General features: G+C 45.2%; 1 protein-coding gene across 2 annotated transcripts in view; it reads left to right on the top strand.

Moving 5' to 3' along the window:
• The window catches only part of Galnt17 (polypeptide N-acetylgalactosaminyltransferase 17), a 397,683-nt gene that overhangs the window by 305,262 nt on the left and 67,315 nt on the right, over nt 1–25,106 (top strand). For both annotated transcript variants that reach the window (XM_040731689.1, XM_040731690.1), the window contains exon 6: nt 11,268–11,385. In XM_040731689.1, the coding sequence (XP_040587623.1) occupies nt 11,268–11,385 (118 nt within the window). The remainder of the gene's footprint in view (nt 1–11,267; nt 11,386–25,106) is intronic.

The following is a 25,106-nucleotide window of genomic DNA, read 5'->3' as shown; positions in this document are numbered from 1 at the left end:
GGTTCTCAACCTTCCTAATGCTGCAGCCCTTTAATACAGTTCCTCGTGTTGTAGTGACCCCCAACCATAGAACTGTGTTTGTTACAACTTCAGATTAGTAATTTTGCTACTGTTGTGGATTGTAATGTAAATATCTGTGTTTTCTGGTGGTCTTAGATGACCTCTATGAAAGGGTTTTGTGACCCCCCTCAGGAAGTCACAGCCCACAGGGTAGGAACTACTATTATAAGGTATTGATTGGCCCTGCAGAAGGCTCACCAGAAGGTTCGGTTCTTTCTGGGAACTTTTGTTCACAAGATTGAGAGCATCCTTCATCATTGTGGTTCTTGAGTGGTTGAGAGGCATCACTGCCTCCCTCCACCTACAAATGGAAATAACCATGAGTTTATCTTGAATTTTCTTGCACAGGAGTTCCATAGGCTTTGCCCTGTGACCGTGGGACCTGCCCTGTGGGCCAGCCTTCCCATGATTTTCTCTGTAACTTAGAACCTGGCGTCTTCTCAGCCCTTCTCTTGGACGTGTACTTTTTAAAGGTTTTATTTTATTTGTAATTGTGTGTGTGTGTGTATGTGTGTGTGTCTGTCTGTCTGTCTGTCTATATGTGTATATGGGTGCAGTGTCCATGGAGGACAGAAGAGGGCATCAAATCCCCTGGAGCTGGAGTTACAGGCAGTTGTGAGTTATGCAATGTGGATACTGCAAGAGCAGTGCACACTCTTAAATGCTGAGCCATCTCCCCAGCCCTGTGTCTTGCACATCTTTAAAGGGATTAACTCTGCTGCCTTCTGCACAAAGCAATATATAAAATAGGTGAGCTTTGGAAGCATGGAGTTCACTAAAACTGGCAAGGAAATGGATCAGCCAGGGTATTATACCATCAATATCAGAAAGTGTGTAGCAAGTGTAAGATAGTAAGCTTAGCTACTTACCTCAAAGCTGTCATCTTTACTGAGGTATGGTCTAGTTAACTTCAGCAATCAAGTTGACACAGCCTGTAGCCTCCAGAAAAGGGAGTTTCAACGGAACAATTGCCCACATCAGATTGGGGGGATCTTTATTCTTAATGGATGCAGGAGGACCCAGCCCACCCACTATGAGTAGCAACATTCCTAGGCAGGTGGTCCTATTCTTTATAAGGAAGCTAACTAGTTAAGCATGAGCCTGAGAATGAGCCAACACACAGAATCCCTCCATGGTCTCTGTTTCAAGAAAGTGCTAGTTCCCACTGTGCTTCCCTCAATGATAGACTGTGACTTGGAGGTGTAAGTCAAATAACCTTTCTCCCTCTAAGTTGCTCTTTTAGTTGGTGTTTCTATCCCAGCAGTTGGAAGGAGAATAGAACAAGGTATTAGTGGATGTGCAGTGAATGCCACATTTGATCTGTATAATTTGGTACCTGAACATGCACTCGTCTGTGAACCCATGACCACCCCACCGTCAGGAGAGTGAACATACCCCTCTTTTCCAGGTCTCTGGAATCCCTTTGGCACTTTTTGACAGGACCACAGTTTGATTGGCTTTGTTCTTCTCATCGTGGACCTTAACAAGGTGGGGCTGAGTCAGAAGAAGTAGGTCAGTAGGGACAGCCTGCGCAGGTTATACCTGCCCTCCTGTTCTCGTTGGTTCTGCTTCCTGCCCGCCACCATGTGAACAGGCTTGCATCGCCCATTCCCACCACTGTGGGCGGAGCACTGCCTGCCACCACACCTTCCCCAACATGATGGACTAGAATGTCTTAGAAACCGCGAAGTCAGAGAGGTTACCCCGACTGGCCAACAAACTCCAGAAATCTGTTTGTCTTCAACACTCCAGTACCGGGGCTGCAGGAGCACACCACTGCACCTGGCTTTTTGTTTTATTTGGGTTTTGTTTTGTTTTTATGTGAATGCCAGGGATCCAAACTCGGGTCCTCATGTCTGTGCGACAGGCTTCTTGCCTGTTCTTCTGTCTTCCCAGCTCCTCTTGTAGCAGTAGGCTTTGTAGCTCTAAAGCCTGAATAGTACTCAAACTCACACCACATTGCTAAGATATTTTCCAGAAAAAATGTTTGGAGCCCAAGCTCACTATGTAGCCAAGGATGACCTTGAGCTTCTGTGTCTCCTGCCTGAGATTACAGGATCCGCCTCTACACCCGTGCTGTGTGGCGTTGGGGGTGGAGCCAGGACTGTTAGCATGCCAAACAAGCAGTCTACCAACTCACCGAAAGCCCCAGCCCCCAAACTTGATTTTATTTTTCTTTAATCTATCTTCCCTCCCTATTTCTCTTCCTCCCTTCCTTGCCTGTTTCCCTCCTCCCTTCTCTCCCTTTTGCTCTAGTAGTAAAACTCAGGGCTTTGAACATGCCACGTAAGCGGGTCCTCCACCCCCTGAGCTACATCCCCTCCCTGGTTACTCCTCTGTCCTTGTCTCTTTAACAATCCATTATTCTTTCTCCAAAGCCCAAAGCACAATTTCAATTTCAATCCCAAGTCATTCATATATATGTGTGTGTGTGTGTGTGTGTGTGTGTGTGTGTGTATAAATATATATATGTGTAAATATATATACAGATATTAAAACAACAGTGACTTTATTTTTCCACATCTGGATTCAGCTTGCTTTCCAGCCCTCATTTTCACTCATGATGGAAAAAGAAAACTCATCTAGTTGTTTCAAGGTAGCCCCCTTCCCTTTTTTTTTCTTCCAATTGGAAACATGATCACTTTCGGGAGAACTGCTCTGTTAAACCGGGTTTAAACATGCTATTCTCTGTAAGTACCACTCTTCCCTCTCAAAGCTCCTCCCTCTCCTCCCTCCCATCTTCAGAAGAGATTGCAGAGGAGCAAAGGGAGCTGCTGCTGCTGCCTCGTGCCCATTGGAGATGTATTTTGACAACAGACCTTCCTTCAAGGATCTTCCTGGCTTCTGCTGATTGGCCTCATGCCTCCGACTTCGGCTTGCTTTTTCTTTAAACATTCATTTCATCAATTATGTGTCGGTGTCTGTGTAGAGGGTGTGTGCAATGCTCATAGAGAGCATCAAATCACCTGGAGTTGCAGTGACAGGTGGTTGTGAGTCTCCTGATGTGGGTGCTGGGAACAGAATCTCCAAAGAGCAATACATCTGACTGCTGTGTCATCTCTCCAGCCCCACGACTGCAGTTACTGAGAATCCCCCCCCATACTGATGTCCTCCCATCTCTGCCTCCAGTTTTCTGATTCTTCTCCTGACCCTGTTGAGTTGATCATTTCCCTTTACCCCAAGGCTATGCAGAAACTCCAGGTTTCCTTGCACATGCAGAACACTGTCCCGCCTTTGAGCACTGTGAGAGTTGTTTAAGATCCACTTTCTGCCTGAGCTTCCGTCCCTTTGCCATTTCTGCTCCCATGCCTGGATTAAGACATCCATCCTCTCCAAGAAGGCGTGGCACAAAGCTTCCTGTCCTTTAGCCAGTTTTCTGGACTTCTCACCCCTGTCTGGGAATTCCAATTTGAGCAGCATAGCTGCATGGTCGTGTCTTTCTTCTTCCTTCCCACTCTGAGAACAAACCTGAAGTTGGGTCTAGAAATGTGCCCTATATCTCATCCAAGGTTGTACCTCAGATCAAGTCTGAATGTGGAGTCATTGGATCAGAGTGTCTGGAAGTGGTCCTGGGTACATGTGACTTTTGAAGCTTTCCACAGGCTAGGGAGGTAGTTCAGTTGACAAAGTTGCTGTGTGTTCTGGTTTCATTGGGCTGCTGCAATAAGACACCCTGAACGACAGCAACATGGAGGAGGAAAGAGCTTATTTCAGCTTACAATTCCTAGTCACAGTCCATCATTGAGGAAAATTAGGGCGGGGTCTCAAGCAGGAACTTGAAGGTAGGACTGATGGTTATTCTATGTGTTATTACCTCAAAATGAAGAACTCGCTCTAGCTAGAGATGCAGAAAACCTAGAGGAAGGCTGCTTGCTGACTTGCTCTCAGGCTCATGATTAGCTGGATTCTTACACAGCTCAGGACCACCTGCCTAGAGAACAGTGCCGCCTACAGTGGACAGTGCCTTCCTACATCAATTAATCATCAAGACCATCCCATACAGACATGGCTCCAGGCCAGTATGATCTTGGCAATTCTTTGGTTGAAGCTCTCTTCTCAAATGGCTCTAGACTGTATCAAGTTGACTTTTAAAACTAACCAAGGCATTGTACAAGCACAGGGCCCAAGTTCAGTCCCCAAACCCACATAAATAGTGAAGCAAGGCTCTGGGAAGGTAGAGATGGTTGGATCTCTGGGACTTACTGGCCAGTCAGCCTGGCATACTTGGTGAGTTCCAGACAAGTAAATAAACTTGTCTCAAAGGAGGTAGATAGCATTTCTGAGAAATGACACTAAAGAATATTGTTCTCTAATCTCCATACACATGCATCTGTGTGTGTACATACATGTATTTATACACAGAAATACAGATACATTAAAACAATAGTAATAAACCAAACTTCCCCCATGCTATCCTAAGTTAAGCCAGTATTGACACCCACTGCAGGGTCATAGCCCCCTTCCTGTGACTTCACATGGTAGCCATCTTTGATCTGTAAAGAGGATTTGGAGGATTTATAAAATGCTTCTTTCTCTGGTGCCTGGCTCAAGCACTTGAGACCCTATTGAGACTGTGGTTTTAAATACCAGTCTCAAATGTCGGCTTTGCAAACACAATAGGCAGTCCCCTTCAACTCCTTCCATCCCAGCTCTGATGTCTTTACCATCCCAAGGTGTGGCTGCCTCCAGATGGCAAGGCAAATGCAGGAAAAGCCCGCACACACCTTTCAAAATAATTGCTGTATCATTTCTACTCAAGCCACTTTCTTAAAAGTGGCACGGGCAAGGCCAGTCTGAGCCAGGGTCTAAAACAGACCTCATTCAGACTCTGAATACAGTTGCTCTCATCTTACTATTCTTGGACGCACAGTGAGCTGATGCTGGTGCATACCTAAAGATTGGTAAAGTTCGTGGTATTTGCTGAAGACTTCACCAAGTCATTTCTTGTGCCTTAGTGGTTGCCTCTCTCTCTCTCTCTCTCTCTCTCTCTCTCTCTCTCTCTCTCTCTCTCTCTCTCTCTGTGTGTGTGTGTGTGTGTGTGTGTGTGGTGTCTGGGAGGTACACTGTGTGGAGGGCAGAGGTAGACTTCAGTTGTCATTCCTCAGATGTTATCCCTATTTTGTTTTTGAGACAGGATCTCTCACTGGCTGCAAACTCACCAATTAAACCAGGCAGGATAGACACCAGTGTCCCAGAGATTGATCTGTTTCTTCCTCCTTGATGCTGGAATTACAAGCACATGTCACCACACCCAACTTTTTTCCTTTAATCTGAATTCTTGAGATAAAATGTAAGTTGTTGTGTTTGCAAGATGAGCATTTCACTGCGCCTTCTCTCCAGTCCCAGTTGTACCTCTCTTAGAAACATCTTTTAGACGCTAGAGATGAATCCAGTGACTCTCCTTGTAGGAGATATGAGGAACCTTAGAGCCGAATTTGTGGCTGACTTAGTTGCTTTTTGTCACTGTGAAAAAACACCCAAGCAAAATAACCTTGAAGAGGACAGGTTTATTTTGGCACACAGTTTCATAAAGTTGGCTGACTCAATGGAGATGAGACATGGCTGGATAAACGTTTTAGAAAAAAATAAGCTTGTGATACATATCAGTATCACATCTTAGGCTGGAGAGATGGTGCTGAAGTTAAAAACAGGTATTATTTGGCCAGAGGACCAAAGTTCAGTTCCCAGTACCCATGTAGGGCAGCTCACAACCACCTGTAACTTCAGTTCCACCAGATACGATGCCCTCTGCTGGATGCTGCCAGATCCTGCACGTGTGTATGTGTGTGAGCTCCCGCCCCCACGCGCACACATGCACACCTATAAGAAGTTCTGATGGCTGATAATGGAATAGCAGATCACTTCTTAGAACACGCCGTGTTTTTACAAAAATACTCTTCAAAGACTATCAGCAAATCGGCTCCTCAAAGACTAAATCAAATGAGATTAGCAGAGAACAAATGTATCGTGGTGAGAAAATGGCTCCTAGGAAAGGCCTCACTGGAGAGGTTGGAGATGGTTCTTTGTTTCAATGAAACAAGCCTGAGCAGAAATCAGTCAGCCAAGAAACGGATTGGAAACTGACAACTTCAATCCCCACTGGCGGGTGTGGGTTTTTTTTCCCCTCCATCTGTGAAAAATCACACTTTATCCCCCCACAAACAAAGGCTCTTAACACCCACGCAGCCTGCTCCTGCCCCCCCCCTTGGTTAAGAGGAAGTTGTTCCAGGGTGAATTATCTCCCCAGCAACAAATGTGAAAAGTGCTCCCTCCATTGAAGCACAAAGCTCTGGCCTTTGGGGCCGATCTGTGAGATCTGTGTGTGCCGGATGCAGAGTTTGAGTTTTTTAAAAGGCAGGGGCACTAACCCTTTCAGTATTTATATGTGTAGCACAGACAAATGGAACTCTGAGTATTAAATTACTCTCCCGTGCAAGCTAAGACTCTCCAAGCCTGCCAACTCCTTCCCCCAAATGATATTTTTAGTGTTTAGCAGCCACAAGTTCCTAAAAAAGCTTCAGAATGGGACCTGTTGGTCCATGCAGTGGGAGCACTCTTAACTGCTGTTGGTTTTAGCTTATCTGGTTAGGGAGGCGGTAATGTACCTAGGAGGGGAGGGGAGTCTGCCACCACCACTGGGTAGCCCCGGGATCCTCACTGCTTGATCACCTCTCCTTATTACCTCTACTGAAGTTTGGGTCTGAAATGTTCCCTGAGACAAGAGCATGTCAAAGGCCTGCTCCCCAGGGAGGTGGTGATGAGAAGTAGCAGGAACTTGAAGAGGTGGCTTCTGGGGGCTAGAGAGATAGATGGCTCATTGGTCCTGCAAGCTGACATTTGGAATTAACCTCAACAGTCAGTAAATTGCTTTCTGTGTAAGTACAAGGGCCCCAGTTCAAGACCCATAACTCATCTGAAATGTCAAGTATGTATGGTAGAATGCACTTGTAATCCCAGGGCTGGGAGGTTAGAGACAGGAAGATCCCTTGGGCTCACTGACCAGCTGGTTTAGCCTACTTGGTGAGCTACGAGTCTAGGGAGAGACCCTGTCTCAAAACAAACAAACAAACAAACCAAGGTGAAGGGCTGGAGAGACAGCTCATCAGTTAAGAGCACTTGCTGGTTTTGAGTTGTTGTTGTTGTTTTGGTTTTCAAGACAGGGTTTCTCTGTGTAGCTTTGGAGCCTGCCCTGGCACTCACTCTGTAGACCAGGGTGGCCTTGAACTCACAGAGATCCACCTGCCTCTGGCTCCTGAGTGCTGGGATTAAAGGCGTGTGCCACCAATGCCCGGCTTGTTGTTGTTGTTTGCTTTTTCGTGCATTTACTGTTCTTACAGAAGACCTGAATTCAATTCCCAGCATCCCCACCCCCCCAGGCAGGTTGGCACCATCCATAATTACAGTTTCAGGGGATCCGATGCTCTCTTCTGGCTTCCATAGGATTCAGGTGCACATATGGTATACAAACATACATGTGGACAAAACACTTACATAATAAAAACGAGTTTTTAAAAAGAAAAGAAATGGACTCTGAGGAGATTGTTTACTTGGTAAAATACTTTAAGCATGAGGACATGAGGACCTGAATCCCCCTGAGAACAGATATCCGCCTGCCTCTGTCTCCCGAGTGCCGGAATTAAAGGCGTGTGTCGCAACCACTGGCAGAGAAGAGGGAATTCTAATACCATTGACCAGTCTTGAGGATGTGCTGAGTGAAATAAATCTGCCACTACATGTCAGTAGCAAAGCACACTCACAGCCTCTGCGGGAGCCTGGGTTCCATTCCCAGCACCAAAATAACATTTTCGAAGATGCTGTGGATTGAAACCAGGGCGTTACATAGATGTATAAGTGTGCTACCACTTGGCCATGCCACCAGTCCTTCACTGGGGGATTCTAAACAGGAGCTCTTCTACTGCTAACGCACTCCCATAACTCCACAGTGGGGGATTCTAGGTAGGTGATCTACCACTAACCTGCATCTCCAGCACCTCACTGGGGGATTCTAGGCAGGAACTCCACTAAGCAGTCTCTTCCAGCTGTGTACTGTAGGCATGTACTAGTTATTTGTCTCATTGTGACAAAATCTCACACAAAAGCAATTAAAGGAAGATTTTATTTTTGTCTCGTAGTTTGAATGGAAGTTAAAGAGCCAGAAATTGGAAGCCACATTACATTCAAATTTAGTCCAGGACCCCAGCCTATTGGATGGTGACATCTACATTCAGGGTGGGTCTTCCCATCTGTGGTAGTTTGAATGTAATTGGCCTCCATAAACTCATAGGGAGTGGTACTATTAGGAGGTGTGGCTTTGTTGAAGTAGGTGTGGCCTTGTTGGAGGAAGTGTGTCACTGTTTTGGGGCAGACTTTGAGGTCTCCTGTGCTCAAGTTGTGCCTCCTTCAGTTCACTTCCTGTTGCCTGTGGATCAAGATATAGCTCCTTCTTCACTCTCTCGTCTCCTCCAGCACCATGTCTGCCTGCATACTGCCATGCCACACTATGATGATAATCAACTAAGCCTCTGAAACTGTAAGCCCCCACCCCCCAATCAAATGCTTTTCTTTATAAGAGTTGCCATGTTCATGGTGTCTCTTCACAGCAATAGAAACCCTGACTACCACAACACCTCAGAGAACCTAACCTAGAAACGCCCTCAGACATGCCCAGAGGACTCTCTCCAAAGAGATTCCAGATCCCTTCAAGTTAAAAATCAACATTATTCATCTTGGGTTAAAGATGACCTTTTGTCCCATGTCTTAGAAGGTTTCATTCCTGCTATCTATCATGGCTGGGAAAACATAGAGGCGTTCATGGTGGCAGTTTGTGATGGACACTCTTACACTGTCGTAGACTGGGAACTAGAGGCTGGAAGTGGGGTTTGAGGTATGACCTTCAAAGCCCACCCCTTTAGTGACCTACTTCCTTCAACTAGGCCCCACCCACTAAAGGCCCTCTCAAACAGCCTGTAAGGGATATTTTAGATTCAAGCCATAGAAGACGTGGAAGCAAACGGCGGCATGGCTCTTGGTCAAACCTGTGAAACGGGCCAGCATGGAAACCCAGCAAGCTTTATACCTCTGAATGGGAATTCTCATGGCTACCACCCATTGCTGGCTGACTCTCTCTTCCTCCTTCCCTCCTCTCTCTCTGTCAGCTGGGCTGGTTATGTGTGATGCATATATTTTGTGTAACAGCAACAATAAAACTGATTGTTTTTAATTTCTGTTCTTCATCTCTGTAATGGAGCTATTAGGACATTGGCAGATCCCCTTAATATGATAATCATTTTTGAATGATTTTGAGTTGGAATGTTTGTGCTAATGGTAGTAATTGCAGTTGAGTGTGAAAAATGAGGCTGTAAGCACGCGTTCAAGAACCCCATCATCCCCAGAGTGTTATTGACTACAGCTCACATGGCTGAACAGGTGGCGTGGATGCCTACAGTGGAAGTGAGGCCGCACTTTGTTCTCGGTTCACCAATGGCAAGGATGAGTCTAGCTCACCTGCCGCCAGGCACAGCAGGTCTCATTGTATCAAGCAGCAGCTTCCTGCCAGGCAAAGGACAGCTGATCATTTTAAGTCCAGTCAGATGATCCCAGAATAGCAAGCAGTTATGCCCTGAACTTACCAGCAAGGCTTGCTGACTCAGCCTGAACTCATTAAAGTAGCCTGGACTGGATATGAATTAACTATGTAGCTGAAGTTAATCTCACTTAGTACCTTAGGTAGGCTTTGTATATATGATATGCCCTAGGCTGACCTTAATTTCACCATGTAGCCCAAGCAATCCTTGAAGTCACTATGTGGCCCAGGTTAGCCTTGTACTCATTTGTAGCTCAGGCTGGTCTTGAGTGAGATATAGTGAAGGTTTGTCTTGTACTTACTCTGTAGCCCAGGTTATCCTTGAGTTCACAAACCCTTCTGCCTCCACCTGCCTCCTGCTGGGATTATAGGAGTATACCACTATGCCTAGCTCTTGACTATGTGTCTTTTAATTACTAAATCTCCACATTTTTTACCAGTTAGGCACAGTGTTTGACTAGGAATCTCACCTGTTCCTAGCTTTGTGAGGTGCCCCCAGAACCCTGGGTTTACATTTGTTTCAAAGTGATCCTGCATCCTCATCCTGGGGCTCCTTTCAGCCTCTGCTTCCCACAGCCTCTGTCAGACTCCTCGACACTGTGGAAGATTTCAACCACAACCTCTACACAAGATACCATGAACAGTAGCATGGCTCTTTGTTCTCCATCAGGTTTGGCTTCCTAGCCCTTGTCTCTAAGTTCTGATGAAGTATCTAGGATGCAGGGGACATGACAGGCTTCTGGCGGTCTCCTGAGGACTCACACCTGTCTGGAGAGCTGTCTTTCCTTAGTCCAGTGATGAGGCATCCAGAGTACATTACAGCTTTTCTGCAGCAGTGTCTCAGATACCCATAGATACAAATACCTCCCTCTACAAGTCTTCTTCCCCCTGAAGACACTAGCTTCCGGGTCTTTGGCCTCTATGCTAGTTATTTTCCCCATTGCTGTGGCCAAATACCTGGTGAACGCAGCTTACAAAAGGAAGGGTTTGTTTTGGCTCACAGTTTGAGGGCACGAAGTCCATCAAGGCATTGAGTCCGTGGCTCCTGGTCACACGGTCAGGAAGCAGACAGAGATGAATGCTGCTGCTCACTTTGCCCCCTCTCTTTTTTATTCAGTCCAGAACACCAGTCCATGGGATGGTACCACCCTCCACAGGTCCTTTCCTCCTCAGTTAAGCCTCTCCAGAAGCGCCCTTGGAAGCACAACCATAGGTGTGTCTCCTAGGTGATTCCAAACCCAGCAAGTTAACATTGAAGATTAACCATCACATATTCTCTGATTTGCCTTCATGCTTCAAGTTCCATCAGTCCCTTCTTCTGCTTCCTGGGGTAGAGCAGATTAAAGTCACTGCTCACACTGAAATTCATTGAGACATTCTATGGACTTCCATAGAGTCGCTCCACTGTGCTGGGAATGCAGTGAGAACCATTTCCCATGTGGTAGACACCACACTATGCATGAGACCAGCCTTTACCTGTTTATCAGGGATCCAGGATATCCATAGATACTTACACTCCCAATTCTTCTGAAGCTAAAAGAAGATGAGGGCAGAAATCCCTGCACACCTTATGATAAGTGTCTCCTGACATGCTGACAATCATGCATCTTTCTTTCTCCCATAGGACACCAGCCATGATTGGCTGCTCGTTTGTGGTCAACAGGAAATTCTTTGGTGAAATTGGTCTGCTGGACCCTGGAATGGATGTGTATGGAGGAGAGAATATTGAACTTGGAATCAAGGTGGGTAACTTGGCATCCCTTCCTCCTGATTTGTGATGTGAACTTCATCCTGGAGGTATGTTCGAAGCTTCTTATACCTATCAAGTGGGATTCGGTCATCCCAGCCCAGAGACATTTAAGCAGAGGCATTAACACTTCTTAGGTATGGATAACATGAGCTTTCCTTCTCTAAAGACTGACCAGTGTATCTCATACCTTAGTGGACCTGCTCTGGGTATTAAGTATAGAGTCTGGTGCTTTTTTGCATTTAATTTCTTCTTGAAACTAAGTAGTCTCTTAAATTGAAATTTCTATCCTGAGTATTTTGATGGTGTTATGGTTAATTTTAATTGTCAACTTGACACAACCTAGAATCACCTAGAAAGAGTCTGCATGAGGAGTTTTCTAGATAAGGTTGGCCTGTGGGCGTGTCTGTGGAGGATTGTCTCCAATTGCTGATGGATGAAGGAAGACCCTGTCCCTTGTGGGAGGCACTATTCCTTAGGCAAGGGATTCTGAACAGTATCGGAGAGCTGAAAGCAAGCAGGCAAGGAAGGGAGAGTATATTTGTTCTCTCTCTGCTCCTGACTGTGGATGTGATGTGACCGGCTGCTTCCGTTTCTGACTTGATTTCCCCAGAATAACAGACATAACCTGGAATTGTAAACCAAATAAACCCTCCCTTCTCAATACTGATTTTGGTCAAGGTATTTGTCACAGCAACAGAAATGAAACTAGAAGAAGTCTACCTTATTCCCTTGAGGCAGTGAGGGTCCCTCACTGAAGCTACAGCTAGACTAGGCCAGCAAGTCCCAACAGTTCTCCTGTCTTTACTCCATGTAGTGCTGGGATTACAACAATGGCCAGCTTTCTACACGGGGGCTAGGGATTTGAACTCAGGCCTTCATGCTTGCACGAGTGGTCTTGCCTACTGACCTATGTCCTCAACGCCTCTTCATTTTTCCTTGAAGGCAAGAATGATTTGGACATCTCTATATACTCTGATAACAGTGCCAATGAAGGGTAAGAGGTTACATCAGGAGAGAGTGTTGGGGTTGACTAACACTTTCTGCACTGTCCTTGCAGAAGTAGATGTGTAGCTGGAGGGGTTACCAGGGACAAGAGGGGCCCACCATATTTGAGGCTAATTCAGGCTGTTTTCAGTGACAGCAAAGCTTGTTGCTAAAGTTCATTAGAGCAATGCTCCTCTGCCCACACGCACAGACATGTTTGCTTTCCCCTTTTCTTTTGACTCGTAGATTTATTGAACATTTTTGCTGGGATGTCCATGATATATAAAAGCTGTTAAGTTTGTGATGTTTTGATAGATATACAGTGTGAAATGTTCAGTCCCATCAAGCTAATTAGCATACATGCATCTATGTAGTTGCCGCTAGGGAGAGATGAGTTTAAGATCTGATCTCTTAGATCAGTGGTTCTCAGCCGTCCTGATGCTGTGACCCCTTTAATGTAGTTCTTCATGTGGTGACCCCCAGCAATAACATTATTTTCATTGCTACTTCATAACTGTAATGTTTGTTACTGTTAGAAATCGTCTGTGTTTTCTGATGGTCTTAGGCAATCTCTGTGAAAGGGTCATTTGGCCCTCAAGGGGATCATGACTAATGGGTTGAGAAACATTGTCTTAGAAAATTAAGAGAGTTTTGCTTGTTTGTGGCACTCAGGATGGAACCCAGAGCCTTTGTATGCCAGGCAAGTTTGCTGCCAATCATTAAATTTTTTGGTGTGTGTGTGTGTGTGTGTGTGTGTGTGTGTGTGTGTGTGTATATATGTGTGTGTGTAGTGGACATACTTAGCAATACGTAAATCAACAGACACATATTTCCTTTCTTAAAGATTCAAGTCTTTTCCCACTTCTCATGCATGTGCATGTGTGTAGCATACATGCTTTTGTATGCACATAGAGGCCCCAGGTTCATGTATGGAATAAACTTCTGTCACTTTTCCACCTTTTTTCATAGAGGCAGGATCTCCCAATCAAACCTAGAGCTCACCAGTATAACTAGTTTTGCTCGAGATTGCTCTCTGGATCCTCTGCCTCCTCCTTCCATGGGTGGAATTACAGATGGTCTTCCATGCCCACCTAGTATTTACATGGGTATCTGGGTATCTGAACCCCAATCCCCAAGCTGTGAGCCAAGCTTATGTCATCAAAACAAGTAGCTAATATACCAGGGCTTCCTTTTTATATTTATTTATTATTTAAATTAAAAACAAGCTTGCTTGTCAATCCCAGCTCCCTCTCCCTCCCCTCCTCTCCTGCCTCCCATCAACACCCCAACCCTCCCTCCCAACTCCCCACCCAATCCCTACTCCACTCTCCAGGGAGGGTGAGGCCCCCCATGGGGGATCTCCGAAGTCTGCCATTTCATCTGGGGCAGGGCCTAGGTTCTCCCCCATGTATCCAGACTGAGAGAGCATCCCTCCATGTGGAATGGGTTTCCAAAGTCCATTCGGATACCAGGGATAAATACTGAAATCTAGTACCTGAGGTCCGAAAGACTGCAAAGGCCTCCTCACTGACAACCATGTTCAGGGGGTCTGGATCAGTCCCATGCTGGCCTCTCATCCATCAGTCAAGGGTCCATGAGTTCCTCCTTGTTCAGATCACCTGTTCTATGGGTTTCACGCACCTGGTCTTGACCCCTTTGCTCATCACTCTTCCTTCTCTGCAACTGGTTTCTAGGAGTTCAGTTCAGTGTTTAGCTGTGGGTGTTTGCTTCTGCTTCCATCAGCTACTGGATAAAGGCTCTAGGATGGCATACAAGGTAGTCGTCAATCTCATTATCGGGAAGAGCATTTAAGGTAGCCTCTCCACTATTGCTTAGATTGCCAGAGCTTCCTTTTAAGTGAAAGAAATATATGCACATTGCTTCATTTTATAGGTTTATTTCTGGTTTATACAGCATGGAGAAAAACTAGCTAAATAATAAATGTACTATTAAGTAATCGATTCCCATTCAACCAGGTCTGGTAGTGTATGTCTGTCATCCTGGCACTTGGAAGGCTGAGCTGGGAAGATTGTGAGTTCAAGGGAAACCTAGGCTATAGGGAGAGCTTGTGTTGGACAGAAGGAAAGGTCACAAAACAGAAAGGAAAGAAATAAATGGAGAAAAATGGAAAGGAGGGAGAAAGAGAGAAGAGAGAAGAGAGAGAGAGAGAGAGAGAGAGAGAGAGAGAGAGAGAGAGAGAGAGAGAGAGAGAGAGAGAGAGAAAGAGAGGCAGAGAGTGAAGGAAAGGGAGAGTAGTGGAGAACTTTTTGTCTATACACAAATACAATTTTCACCCATTGTAAACATTCAATTATGTATATAATTTCACTTATAAAAATGACATAGAGGGCTGACAAGATGTCACCGTGGGTAAAGGTGTATTCTGCTGAACCTTACAACCTCCAGGATCCACCTAGTAGAATCCACACAGAATAGCTCCCACCAGTTGTCCTTTGACTATCATATGTGTGCCATGGCATGTGTATACCTCAGAAATAAATAAATGCATTTAAAAAAAGGCAAACAGCATAGAATCCCCAGGCAAGTGGTGGTATTTTGATGTCTGACTCGCTATGCATTCTATGCTTTACAGAAATGTTTGGTATGCGAACACTGTCTCTACTTGGCAGTTTTTTTCACCAGGAGACAGGTCCTTCTGAGATCTTTCTAAGAATCCTGTGAAATCTTCTGTTCCCTCTTAATCCCATCCTCGGTGTGTAAGAGGCCTCAGAACAGAAAGTCTTCTTATGGTTCAGAAAGCTAAAGAAGCTTTTGCACAAGGCAGCCAGCTGCCTGGAACCAACGCAATCCACGGAGTGACAGGGTCAGAGGCAACCAGAACCACAAACCTCTCAGGACTGGGGAAGGAAATGAGCTCAGAACTTGAAAGTAATGTTAATCAGAAACTACTGACAGAGCATATGACAATAGCATCTAAATCCTCTTCTTATTATATTGTGTGTGTGTGTACATGTGTATGTATATGTTTGTAAATGTGTATATGTTGTATGTGTGTGGTGTCTGTGTGGATATGTGTGTTCCTGTGTGTGTGTGTGTGTGTGTGTGTGTGTGTGTGTGTGTGTGTGTGTGTGTGTGTGTGTGTGTAGATGTTAGAGGACAACTTACAGGAGGTCCACCCCATAGGACTCTGGGAATGGAACTCAGGCTGTTAGGCTTGGAGACAAGCCTTTGCCTACTGAATGAACTGTCTCACCAGCCCAAATATCCCTATCTTAAGAGAGAAAAGATCTCCAAGGGAAGAAGAGATAAATTACTTTTAAACAAGGTGAAATCAGATGTTACTTGATTGTCCTGCTATATTAGTTTCCAGAGAAAAGGTCTAACAGTATCCAGAGCACCTACAATACGAGAATATCACTGAACCTTGTCCTGCAGCTGTCCCCAAGAGGAGACAGAGAGAAACAGTTACTTTCAGACTACCAGAAAATGGAAGTTTACTGTCTCATTTTCCTTTATTCATGAACCTAAAGAATCCTCTCGAACAACACCACCATCTGGGGACTCAGGGTTCAATCTCATGGACATCTGACAGAGAATTCACATTCCAACCACCGTGTGTGTGTGTGTGTGTGTGTGTGTGTGTGTGTGTGTGTGTGTGTATGCATGTATGTGTGTGTGTGTATTACAGGTACACACCAGCATGTGTATACAAGAACTTCCAAAAGACAAGGAAAGATGGAGATCATTTGTAAATAAAATGGATTCTCTTAGATGGAATGTGTACACTCTACACTTTATGACTTATTTTTTATTGTATGTGTGTGGGCAAAGCATGTAAGTTATGATGTGTGTGGAGGTCAGCAGACAACTTTGCAGGAGTTGGTGCTCTCCTTCTGTCACGTGGGCCCCAGAGATCAAAGTAAGGTCATCAGCCTTGGCAACAAGTACCTTTACCTGCTAAGCCCTCACACTGACACCTAAAGTTGAATTCTATGGCAGTTGGAAATTCTATCTACCTGACTGATTAAGTGGATCTAGATTACTTTGTTAATTTTCTTCTCCCCCTTCAAGATAAATTATGAAATGAAGAATTTATATTTGAGTTCATTTCCTTTCTTTTCTTTTTTTTCTCTAATTTTTTCTTCCCTTTTTAATTTTGGCTTTGGTTTCTCAAGACAAAGTTTCTCTGTGTAGCCTTAGCTGTCCTAGAACTCTCCCTGTAGACCAGGTTGGCCTGAAATTCACAGAAAACCAACTGTCTCTGCTTCCCAAGTGTTGGTATTAAAGGTGTGGACCACTACCACCAGGCCATTTCCTTCCTTCCTTTTTTAGTAATTTTTATTTATTTATTCATTTAATTTCTATGTGCATTAGTATTTGGCCTGCATGTATGTCTGTGTGAGGGAGTCAGATCCACTGGAACTGGAGTTAGACAGTTGTGAGCTGCCATGTGGGTGCTGGGAATTGAACCCAGGTCCTTTGGAAGAATAGCCAGGGCTCTTACCCACTGTGCCATTTCTCTAGCTCCCATTTCCCTTCTTTTAATTCAACAGTTTCTTAGGGAAATTCCAAACACTAAAAAAAAGAACAATACAATGAATCCAAATGCATGAATTATTCAAGTTCAACATTTTGCTATGTGTAACATGAATAAATAAATGACCCAGGGACTGATATTGGGGTTCAAGCATCAATCTGAATATCAGAAAAGTAAAGCAGCTGACCACTACCTTCTTACCTCTACCTCAGGCTGAATGGGCTAGTCCTGTCGCCGTGAGCTCTCACCAAGCCTCAGACCTTTCCTCAGCATGGCTAGAGAATGAATGCCTTTCTGAGACTTTGCTTCTGTCTTATATACTTCCCTAATATTGGAATTAAAGGTGTGGGTTATAATTCTTTTTTTAGAGTGATTCACTGTTGTGTAGATCTGGGTGGCCTTGGACTCACAGGGATCAGTCTACCTCTTATTCCTGAGTCCTAGGATTAAAGGTGTATACCACCACCTCCTAGCTTCTGGCTGCTGGGATTAAAGGTGTGTGCCTGGCTTGTGGCTGACTTTGCTTTTTGAAAGCTCAGTTGAGCTTTAAAAAATAATAAATAATATATCACTACAGCTATGTGTTTAGGATCTTTTTTTTTCTAGTAAATTCTTGGTGTTTTAAAAGCAAATTCCCAGACATGAGTCTAAAACTACTTTTGGCTCTCTGTGAACATATAAAGACTTTCTTAAAACATAATAGACTTGATGTAACATGACACTTAACAAAATTTAATATTCACATTTTCACAAAAATATTTCTCAAAATGCTGTCACATTTTCTCAAAAAGCACATTGTTTTATTACTTGGTTTGTTCAAATAAGACTTCAGGCAAGGTCTGCCTACACTTCCTTAATGTTTCCTAAGTATCTTTCAGTCTCTCCCCCATATGATTACATCTGGTTCATTTTTTGAAGATTTACTTTTTATTTTTAATCATGCATTTGTGTGGGGAAACATGCATGTGACTGCAGGTGCCTGTGGAGGCCAGAAGAGGGCATCAGGTCCCCTGGGGCTGGAGTTATGGTTGGTTGTAAGATACCAGCATGCGCACTGGGAACAAACCTTTGGTCCTCTGTTTACCCACTGAGTCGTCTCTCCAGCTCCATTTATCTTTCTGTTTTTAAAGAAGCAGTCATTTGTCTCATGAAGTTTTGCCCAATCTGGGTTTGGATAAATCCATTCCCCCTTGGCACATTTAACTGGTGACTCTAATCTCTACTGTCTGTAAATCATAAGAAGATTCAGAAAGGTGTTTTCTTGCTGCTTCTGTTTCTGCTTCTCCATCTTATTTATATGCCAGAAATAAACCATGAAACCTCTGCCCCTGAGCCGTATCCCAAGTACTTAGATGCAAAAAGTTGATTCTGGTCATTCTTTCCCTCCCTCCCTCCCTCCCTTCCTCCCTCCCTCCCTCCCTCCCTTCCTCCCTCCCTTCCCTCCCTCCCTTTCTATTTGCTTCCTTTACTTCCTTTCTGTATCCCTGTCTCCTTCCCTCCTTCCCTCCCTTCCTCGCTTTGTTCTTGTCTTAGTCTCTGTTCTATTGCTGTGAAGAGACATCACAGCCACAGCAACTCTTTAAAAGAAAACATTTAATTGGGACTGGCTCACAGTTTCAGTGGTTTCGTGCATTGCCATCATGGCAGGGAGTATGGCAGCCCAGAGGCAGACATGGTGCTGGAGAAGTCACTGAGAGCTGTATACAGGCTTGGTCCACAGGCTACAAGAAGAGAGATACTGGGCCTGGCTTGGGTTTTGAAATCACAAAGCCCACCCCATTGAGGGAATTTTTCCAGCCAGTAGTCTTTGAGGGACTGACCCCTTCAGGGCAGGACTGGGGGAGGTGAGGGGAGGCTACTGTGGGCTGGGAGGCAGTTCCTGAACTCTCTTGGGCTGTGGTCTGAAGGAGGATAGCAGAAGCCAGAGGCTGAGTGCAGAAGACCTCAGCAGTTCTCTGCCTTGCTTTGTCATTGGTGAGTGGTTCCCCAATAAATACCTGACTTCCCTTTATTCTGGGCTCCTGTGGACTCCCTAAATGCATCCTCACCACCCCTAGTGACACACTTCCTCCAACAAGGCCACACCTACCCCAACAAGCCACATCTACTCCTTTGGAAGTAGTGAGCCACTCCTTGAGAGAACCAACTAAGCATTCAAATGCTTGAGCAGCGGGTGGGGGTGGGACATTCTTATTCAGACCAGCACAGTTCCTTCCTTCCTGCCTTCCTTCTCTTGTTCCTCTCGCCCTCCCTCCTCCACTCCTTATACCCTCTCTTCCTTTTTACCCTACCTCCTGCCTTCCTTTCTCCTTTCTTCCTCTTTTCCTCCCATTTCTTCCTTCATTTCCTCCTTCCTCCCTCCTTTCTTCACCTCTTCTGTTTCTTCCTCTGTCTCTGTCTCTCTCTGTCTCTGTCTCTCTGTCTCTGTCTCTCTGTCTCTCTCTCTCTCTCTCCCCCCTTCCCTCTCTCCATCCCTTGCCAGCAAACCATAGATGGTGCTGTGCCCTTTCTGCCGTCACCGCCATACACATTAGTAGAGCTAGCACAATTTCTGCTGTCCTGTTTTAGTGCTGGTAAGATTCAATGCTAGGGGGGAAAAATTCAATGCTGGACTCAGGTGTTGTCAGCTTGACTGATCCATTATAAAATTCCCCATCAACCTTTCATCTAATTAACGGTGTCAGCAGCGCCAGCATCTTCCCCTACATCCATTATTTCATTAGTGCCCGGGAAATGGTGATTTTCTGTTTTAACAATCTGCATCCATTCTGCATTTCTAAGCTGTAACTCTTCATCAGAAAGCTTTCCTCTTATGGTAGCTGAAACGCACACTTCAAGCCAGAAAAGCTTGGTAAATGCTAGTTCTTTCTTTATATTTAAACATTTTTAGAAAGATATTGGTGCCATGGCAACTTCTAAAGTTGACCAAAGAGGTCATTTTACTTCCCTGGTAGTATGGTGTCAAAAAATTTTAAGTATACTTTTTATGTGTTTAAATCCATTATAGTCATTTCCCCGTCCTATATGTATTTTTATGAAGGCATAATTTAATATAATAAAACCATGTGACTGTCAGTCCTAAGTGGAAGGCCCCCACATTTGCATAAGCCTCTACAATCATCTCTCAAAGTGACATTGAGCATAATCTGCCTGGGAAGAACCTCCCGTGGCTCATCAGTTCTTTCTGCTTCCCCAGACCCTAGGCTGTAATGTTCTGATGCTGTGTGCCACTGGTGGGTGGAGAAGATGCCAGAACTCTATGAAAATGGTGTCAGTGTTTAGACTGTACTGTGACTAGCCACATTCAACTAAAGTCAAGTTTCTGAGATCCTTCCATGTCATTGCTGTGTGAACCAGCAGCGTTCTCTCTCTGTCTCTGTCTCTGTCTCTGTCTCTCTCTCTCTCTCTCCTCTCTCTGACAGTCTCTCACTTTGTAGACAAGACTAGTCTCAAATGCACAGAAATCTGCCTGCCTCTGCTTCCTGAGTGCTAGGATTAAAGGGGTGCACCATACACCCAGCTTCATTCTTTTTTTGCTGTGGTTTAATTTATTATTACCATTGTGTGTTGTGTGTATGTGTATGGGGTGTGTGTGTGTGTATGGGTGTGTATGTGTATGGGGTATTTGTGTGTGTATGGGGTGTGTGTGTGTGTGTATGGGGTGTGTGTGTGTGTGTGTGTGTGTGTGTGTGTGTGTGTGTGTGTGTGTGCACAAATTTGTGGAGTCAGTTCTCTCCTCTCACATTTATGTGGATTTGAGGGATTGAACTCAGGTTCCCAGACTTGCTTGACAGTCGCCCTTACCCACTGAACAATCTCTACAGCCTCTAGATGGCTCATTCTTCAAATTGTTGAGAAGGAAAGATTTCATTGTGGCAATACAAGGTGACCATTTGTTTGTATTTCTCTGCTAAAGAGTGGTCGGGTCATTTCCAATTGCAATTATTATGAGGAGTCCCCTAAAATCCTTTTTCTGGATGCATGTTTTGATTTTATTCAAGTAAATGCCTGGGCATTGAGTAACTGGGATGCTAAGAAGATGCCTGTTGCAATCTAGTCTTCTAAGTTTGCAGTTTTTAAGACAAGCATGGTGACACATTCCTTGTAACTCCACCACCCATGAGTCGGTTAAGGAGATCAGTGGGGCTTGCCTAGCCAGCTTAGCCTAGTGAGTGGCCTCCAGGCCAGTGAGACATTGTCTCAAACAGAGCAAGGTGGATGGTACCCGAGGAATGACACCTCATGTTGGCCTCTCTGGCCTCCACATGTCGGTACGCACACAGGAACACTGACATGCATGAGTGCAAGCATGCAGAAGCCCCATTGATGAGCGCTAACCCGGGGGCACTTCACAGACAGTACAGGCTCTTGTGCTTCTGAGATACCCATGACTTCAGGCACTATTGATCTCATGTTACAGATGGCAACGGTGGGGCGGACTGACCTACGTCAAGTAATTGTCCAAGGAGACTCAGAACTCAACTCAAGGTTCCATAATGCCTCCCATAAACTGCTTGAAATGCTCCTCTCTTCACTGGTGGCAACACGGCTGACATATAGTGATATTATCGTCTGGTACAGTGGTTCTCAATCTGTAGGTCATGACCCCTGTGGTGGGGCCACATATAAATGAGTTATCCTGCATATCACATGTTTACATTATGATTCACAACAGTAGCAAAATTGCAGTCATGAAGTAGCAACATACTTGAGGGTCAGGGGAATGGGGTCACCATAACCTGAGGAACTGTACTGCAGGGTCACAGCATTAGGAAGGTGGAGAACCACCCATCTAATTGGATAAATATCTCTCTTAAAGCAATCCCATTTGCAGTAGATAGGCTGCTGGCAATCTGCCATATCCACGCATGGCTGCAGAGGCTTGGACCTGACGAGGGTGGTGAGGAAATGAAGACAGGCCTGACCAACAGAAGGCCAAAAAAGCAGGGGTCTGGTGACTGAGCTCTCTACTGGAGAAACTGCAGTACCTGGAAACTCTGCCTGTGTATTGTGTGGAGCTGAACAGGGAGGCAGGTTCTGACACTGTAAACAAGGAGGTGGTGGAGCTTAAGCTATACAGCCGAGCAGGGAGGCGGTCTAGCTAGCCTCAGAGGGTGCCCTCTCTGTAGGGGGCAGTCTTCAGGCTGTGAGTAACTGGGGAGAGAAAGCCACTGTGGACATTTTCTACACATGCTATGAACATCCACACCCTGACCAGAATAGCAGGCTTCACCATGTCCCACTGAACCTAACCACTGGGGAAGAGGCTGTGTCATTCCCCCATGGGTTTGACGTGCTGATGCCAGGTCAGCAACTGACATTCGCTAAGGATTTAGCTCTCTCAAGGCTTCCTCCCAACCCTACAGCAATCGTTCTGTACATACACTGTCATGTACCGTGTCCCCCTCCACACACAGTTCATGCCACATACTCTCTTGTGTGTGAGAACTGTAGTTATATAATAAACAAAAATGTGTTTGAGATGGCATGAAATTGGATTTCCTCATCCATAAATCGTGTGATGTTTGTGTCTAAGCTATAGTTCAAGAAACAGAACTGCTCTGTTGATATTTTTATAAATGGCGTCTAATGTATTTCTATTAAGAGGAGATACATTTGCTCTGCCAGAGTGTGTTATCATAATAGCCACACCATTTACTCTACCACTGGAAAATGATGTGGGTTATTCTGTTTGGAATTTCACTCGCCCACTCCCCAGCCTGCCAGCTTCGATCATAAATGATCGTGGACGTCTGTGAGTTATTTTATAAGAAGCATCCATCTATTTTTACAACTCCAGAAACCCTGTCACTCTTATTCATCTCCCTGGGAATAAAGCAATAATTTGATTCCCTGTAAACGTGAACTTGAATTTATACCATTCTCTCCACTCAAGACTTCAATGACAGAAAGGAGATTTATACCTGTGTTTCTGGGCCAGGAGACTAGAAGGTGTTATCCTGATGTGTTTCATACCATTTTTCACTATTTTCCTAGAAAAATCGGAAATGCTACTCGGAGGTGTTACCGTTCTATTTTGGATAAAGCTGTTTTACCATGTAAACATGTGAAATACTGCACCACACGGAGCAGCAAACCATCTCTGAGCTCTTCCCTGCAGCCCTCTGTCTACTGAAGAGTATGTACCTGCAAAAAAATGCTCTGGATGGTGTGGTGAGCTCACACCTCAGGGGACTTCTAATCCAACTGTTTAAAATTCCAGAGCTTCCTCAGCAAAACAGGTGAACACCCAAGTATCCATTTGAGCACCTGATCCCTCTCAGGAAAGTCAACCAGGTCCATTTCTGGCATTCCATCCCTTGACCCAGGGAAATGTGCTTGTATGAGAAATATGTTTCCTCGTCGTTTTGCTTTCTGAGACACGATGAGGGAAGATGTCTGTCATGTTGTGAACATGAAATGTCTCCCCCGGGCTCATGTCTTTGAACACTTGGTCACCAGCTGGTGGCTCTGTCTGGAAAGTTGTGGGACCTTTAGGACAAGGAGCCTATGTCACTGGGGGTGAGCCTTGGAGGTGATCCTCTTCCCTGGACACCATCTAAGAGTCCTTCCTAGCCCAATAATATGTGAGCAGATTCAGTCACACACTGCTGCCACCACGGGGGACTGAAGTGGAAGCCATGAGTCTTTCTTCCTTTATGGTGCCATGTCAGGCATTCTGTCACAGTGAGAAGAGAAGCCACATATACTGTGTCCCTGCCATCTGCCTAAGGTCCTGAGGGAGACCAAGACTGTTGTGCTTGGAGTGGAGGATTCCCTCAGGATTGTATGAGTCAGTTAAGTTCCTAGCACTCTTTTTAAAATTGTGGGACAGAGTCTCAGTAGGTAGCCCAGGTTGGCCTTGAACTTCCTATGTAGCCCAGGTTGGCTTTAAACTCACTCACTGTGTAGCTCAGGCTTGCCTTGAACTCACCTTGTAGCCCAGGATGCTCTATGTCTCTTCGGTGGCTAGAGTGGCAGGCATGTACCACTAGACCTGGCTTGTTCCTCTTCTTGAATCCAAGCTCCCCCCACCCCCGCCATGCCCCTTAAATTGCGTTCATGGAAACATCTCATGGGTCCATGGTCTAATAAAGGTGGCATGAGAGGAAGTGTAATGGAGAGTGATATGCTTCCTCTGCAAGCCACAGTGAGACTCTGTCCCATCTTCTTCCTGGCTCTTGGTGGTAACCACCCAATACTTTGTATCCCTGTCTTGCAGTAATATTCCTCCCTTATCTACTTCTGCAGTCACATGTCACCCCCCCATATCTTTGTGTCCCCTCTTCTGTGGTGGTTAGAATGAGAAATGTCCCCTCATAGGCTCATGTATTTGAACACTTGTTGCCCAGCAGGTGGCGCTGTTTGGGAAGGCTATAGAGTCTTTAGGAGGTGCAACCTTGCTGGAGGATGTACATCACTAGGGATGTGCTTTGAGAAGTATTTATAACCTCACCCCACTTCCTGTTCTGTCTCTCTGCTTCCTGTGGATAGATGAAAATGTGATCAACCAGCTTCCTGTTGGCTGCCATGCCATGTCTTTTCCACCATGATGCACTCTATCCCCATGAAACAAATACCTAAAATAAACCCTTTCTTTTTTAAGGGTTTTGGCATTTCATCTCAGTAACAGGAAAGGAACGAATACATCTTCTCATCAGGATGCCAGTTTTACTGGATGAGGCAGGCCTAAACGACCTCCTGTTAACTTGATTACAGCTGCAAAGACTAGCTCCAAGTAAAGTTTCACACAGAGGTAGGATGTCAATCTAGCATCTGGACATCACAACACAACCCCTAGGTTCTGTTTCCTGTCTGAACTCATGCTCAGGGGAGAAAGTAATTGCATGTATGTATGGAGTGTGGCACAGCTGCCACTGGAACACTGAATAACCCAAAGCTCATCTTGTCTGTACCCTGGCTGGTGTTCAACACCAGGAGTAGGTGCCTCACCTACTCCAGCCTGGGTGCAGACCTCTGTCTGTCCCCCAAGCCCTTCTAGAGTATCTCTTAATACACTAGGTCTTGAAATAGTCTGACAGCTTTAGAACATCCTCTGTCCTGCACTGCTCTGCCTTGAGGAAGTTTCATTCCTTACTCTGAGGACAGGTACAGCCTCCTTGTTCATGAGATGCTTACACACGAGAAGAAACTCCTCTGTGACTGTGCTGTCTCTTCCCTCAACAGCCAGAAAGTACGTCATTAACACACCATACTCATCTCTGTCAACT

This window comes from Mesocricetus auratus, unplaced genomic scaffold, assembly GCF_017639785.1.
Source record: "Mesocricetus auratus isolate SY011 unplaced genomic scaffold, BCM_Maur_2.0 Super-Scaffold_100025, whole genome shotgun sequence".
In the NCBI taxonomy this organism is placed as follows: domain Eukaryota; kingdom Metazoa; phylum Chordata; class Mammalia; order Rodentia; family Cricetidae; genus Mesocricetus; species Mesocricetus auratus.
Note: the sequence above shows the minus strand (reverse complement) of the source record. Positions and strands in the feature narration are given on the sequence as shown.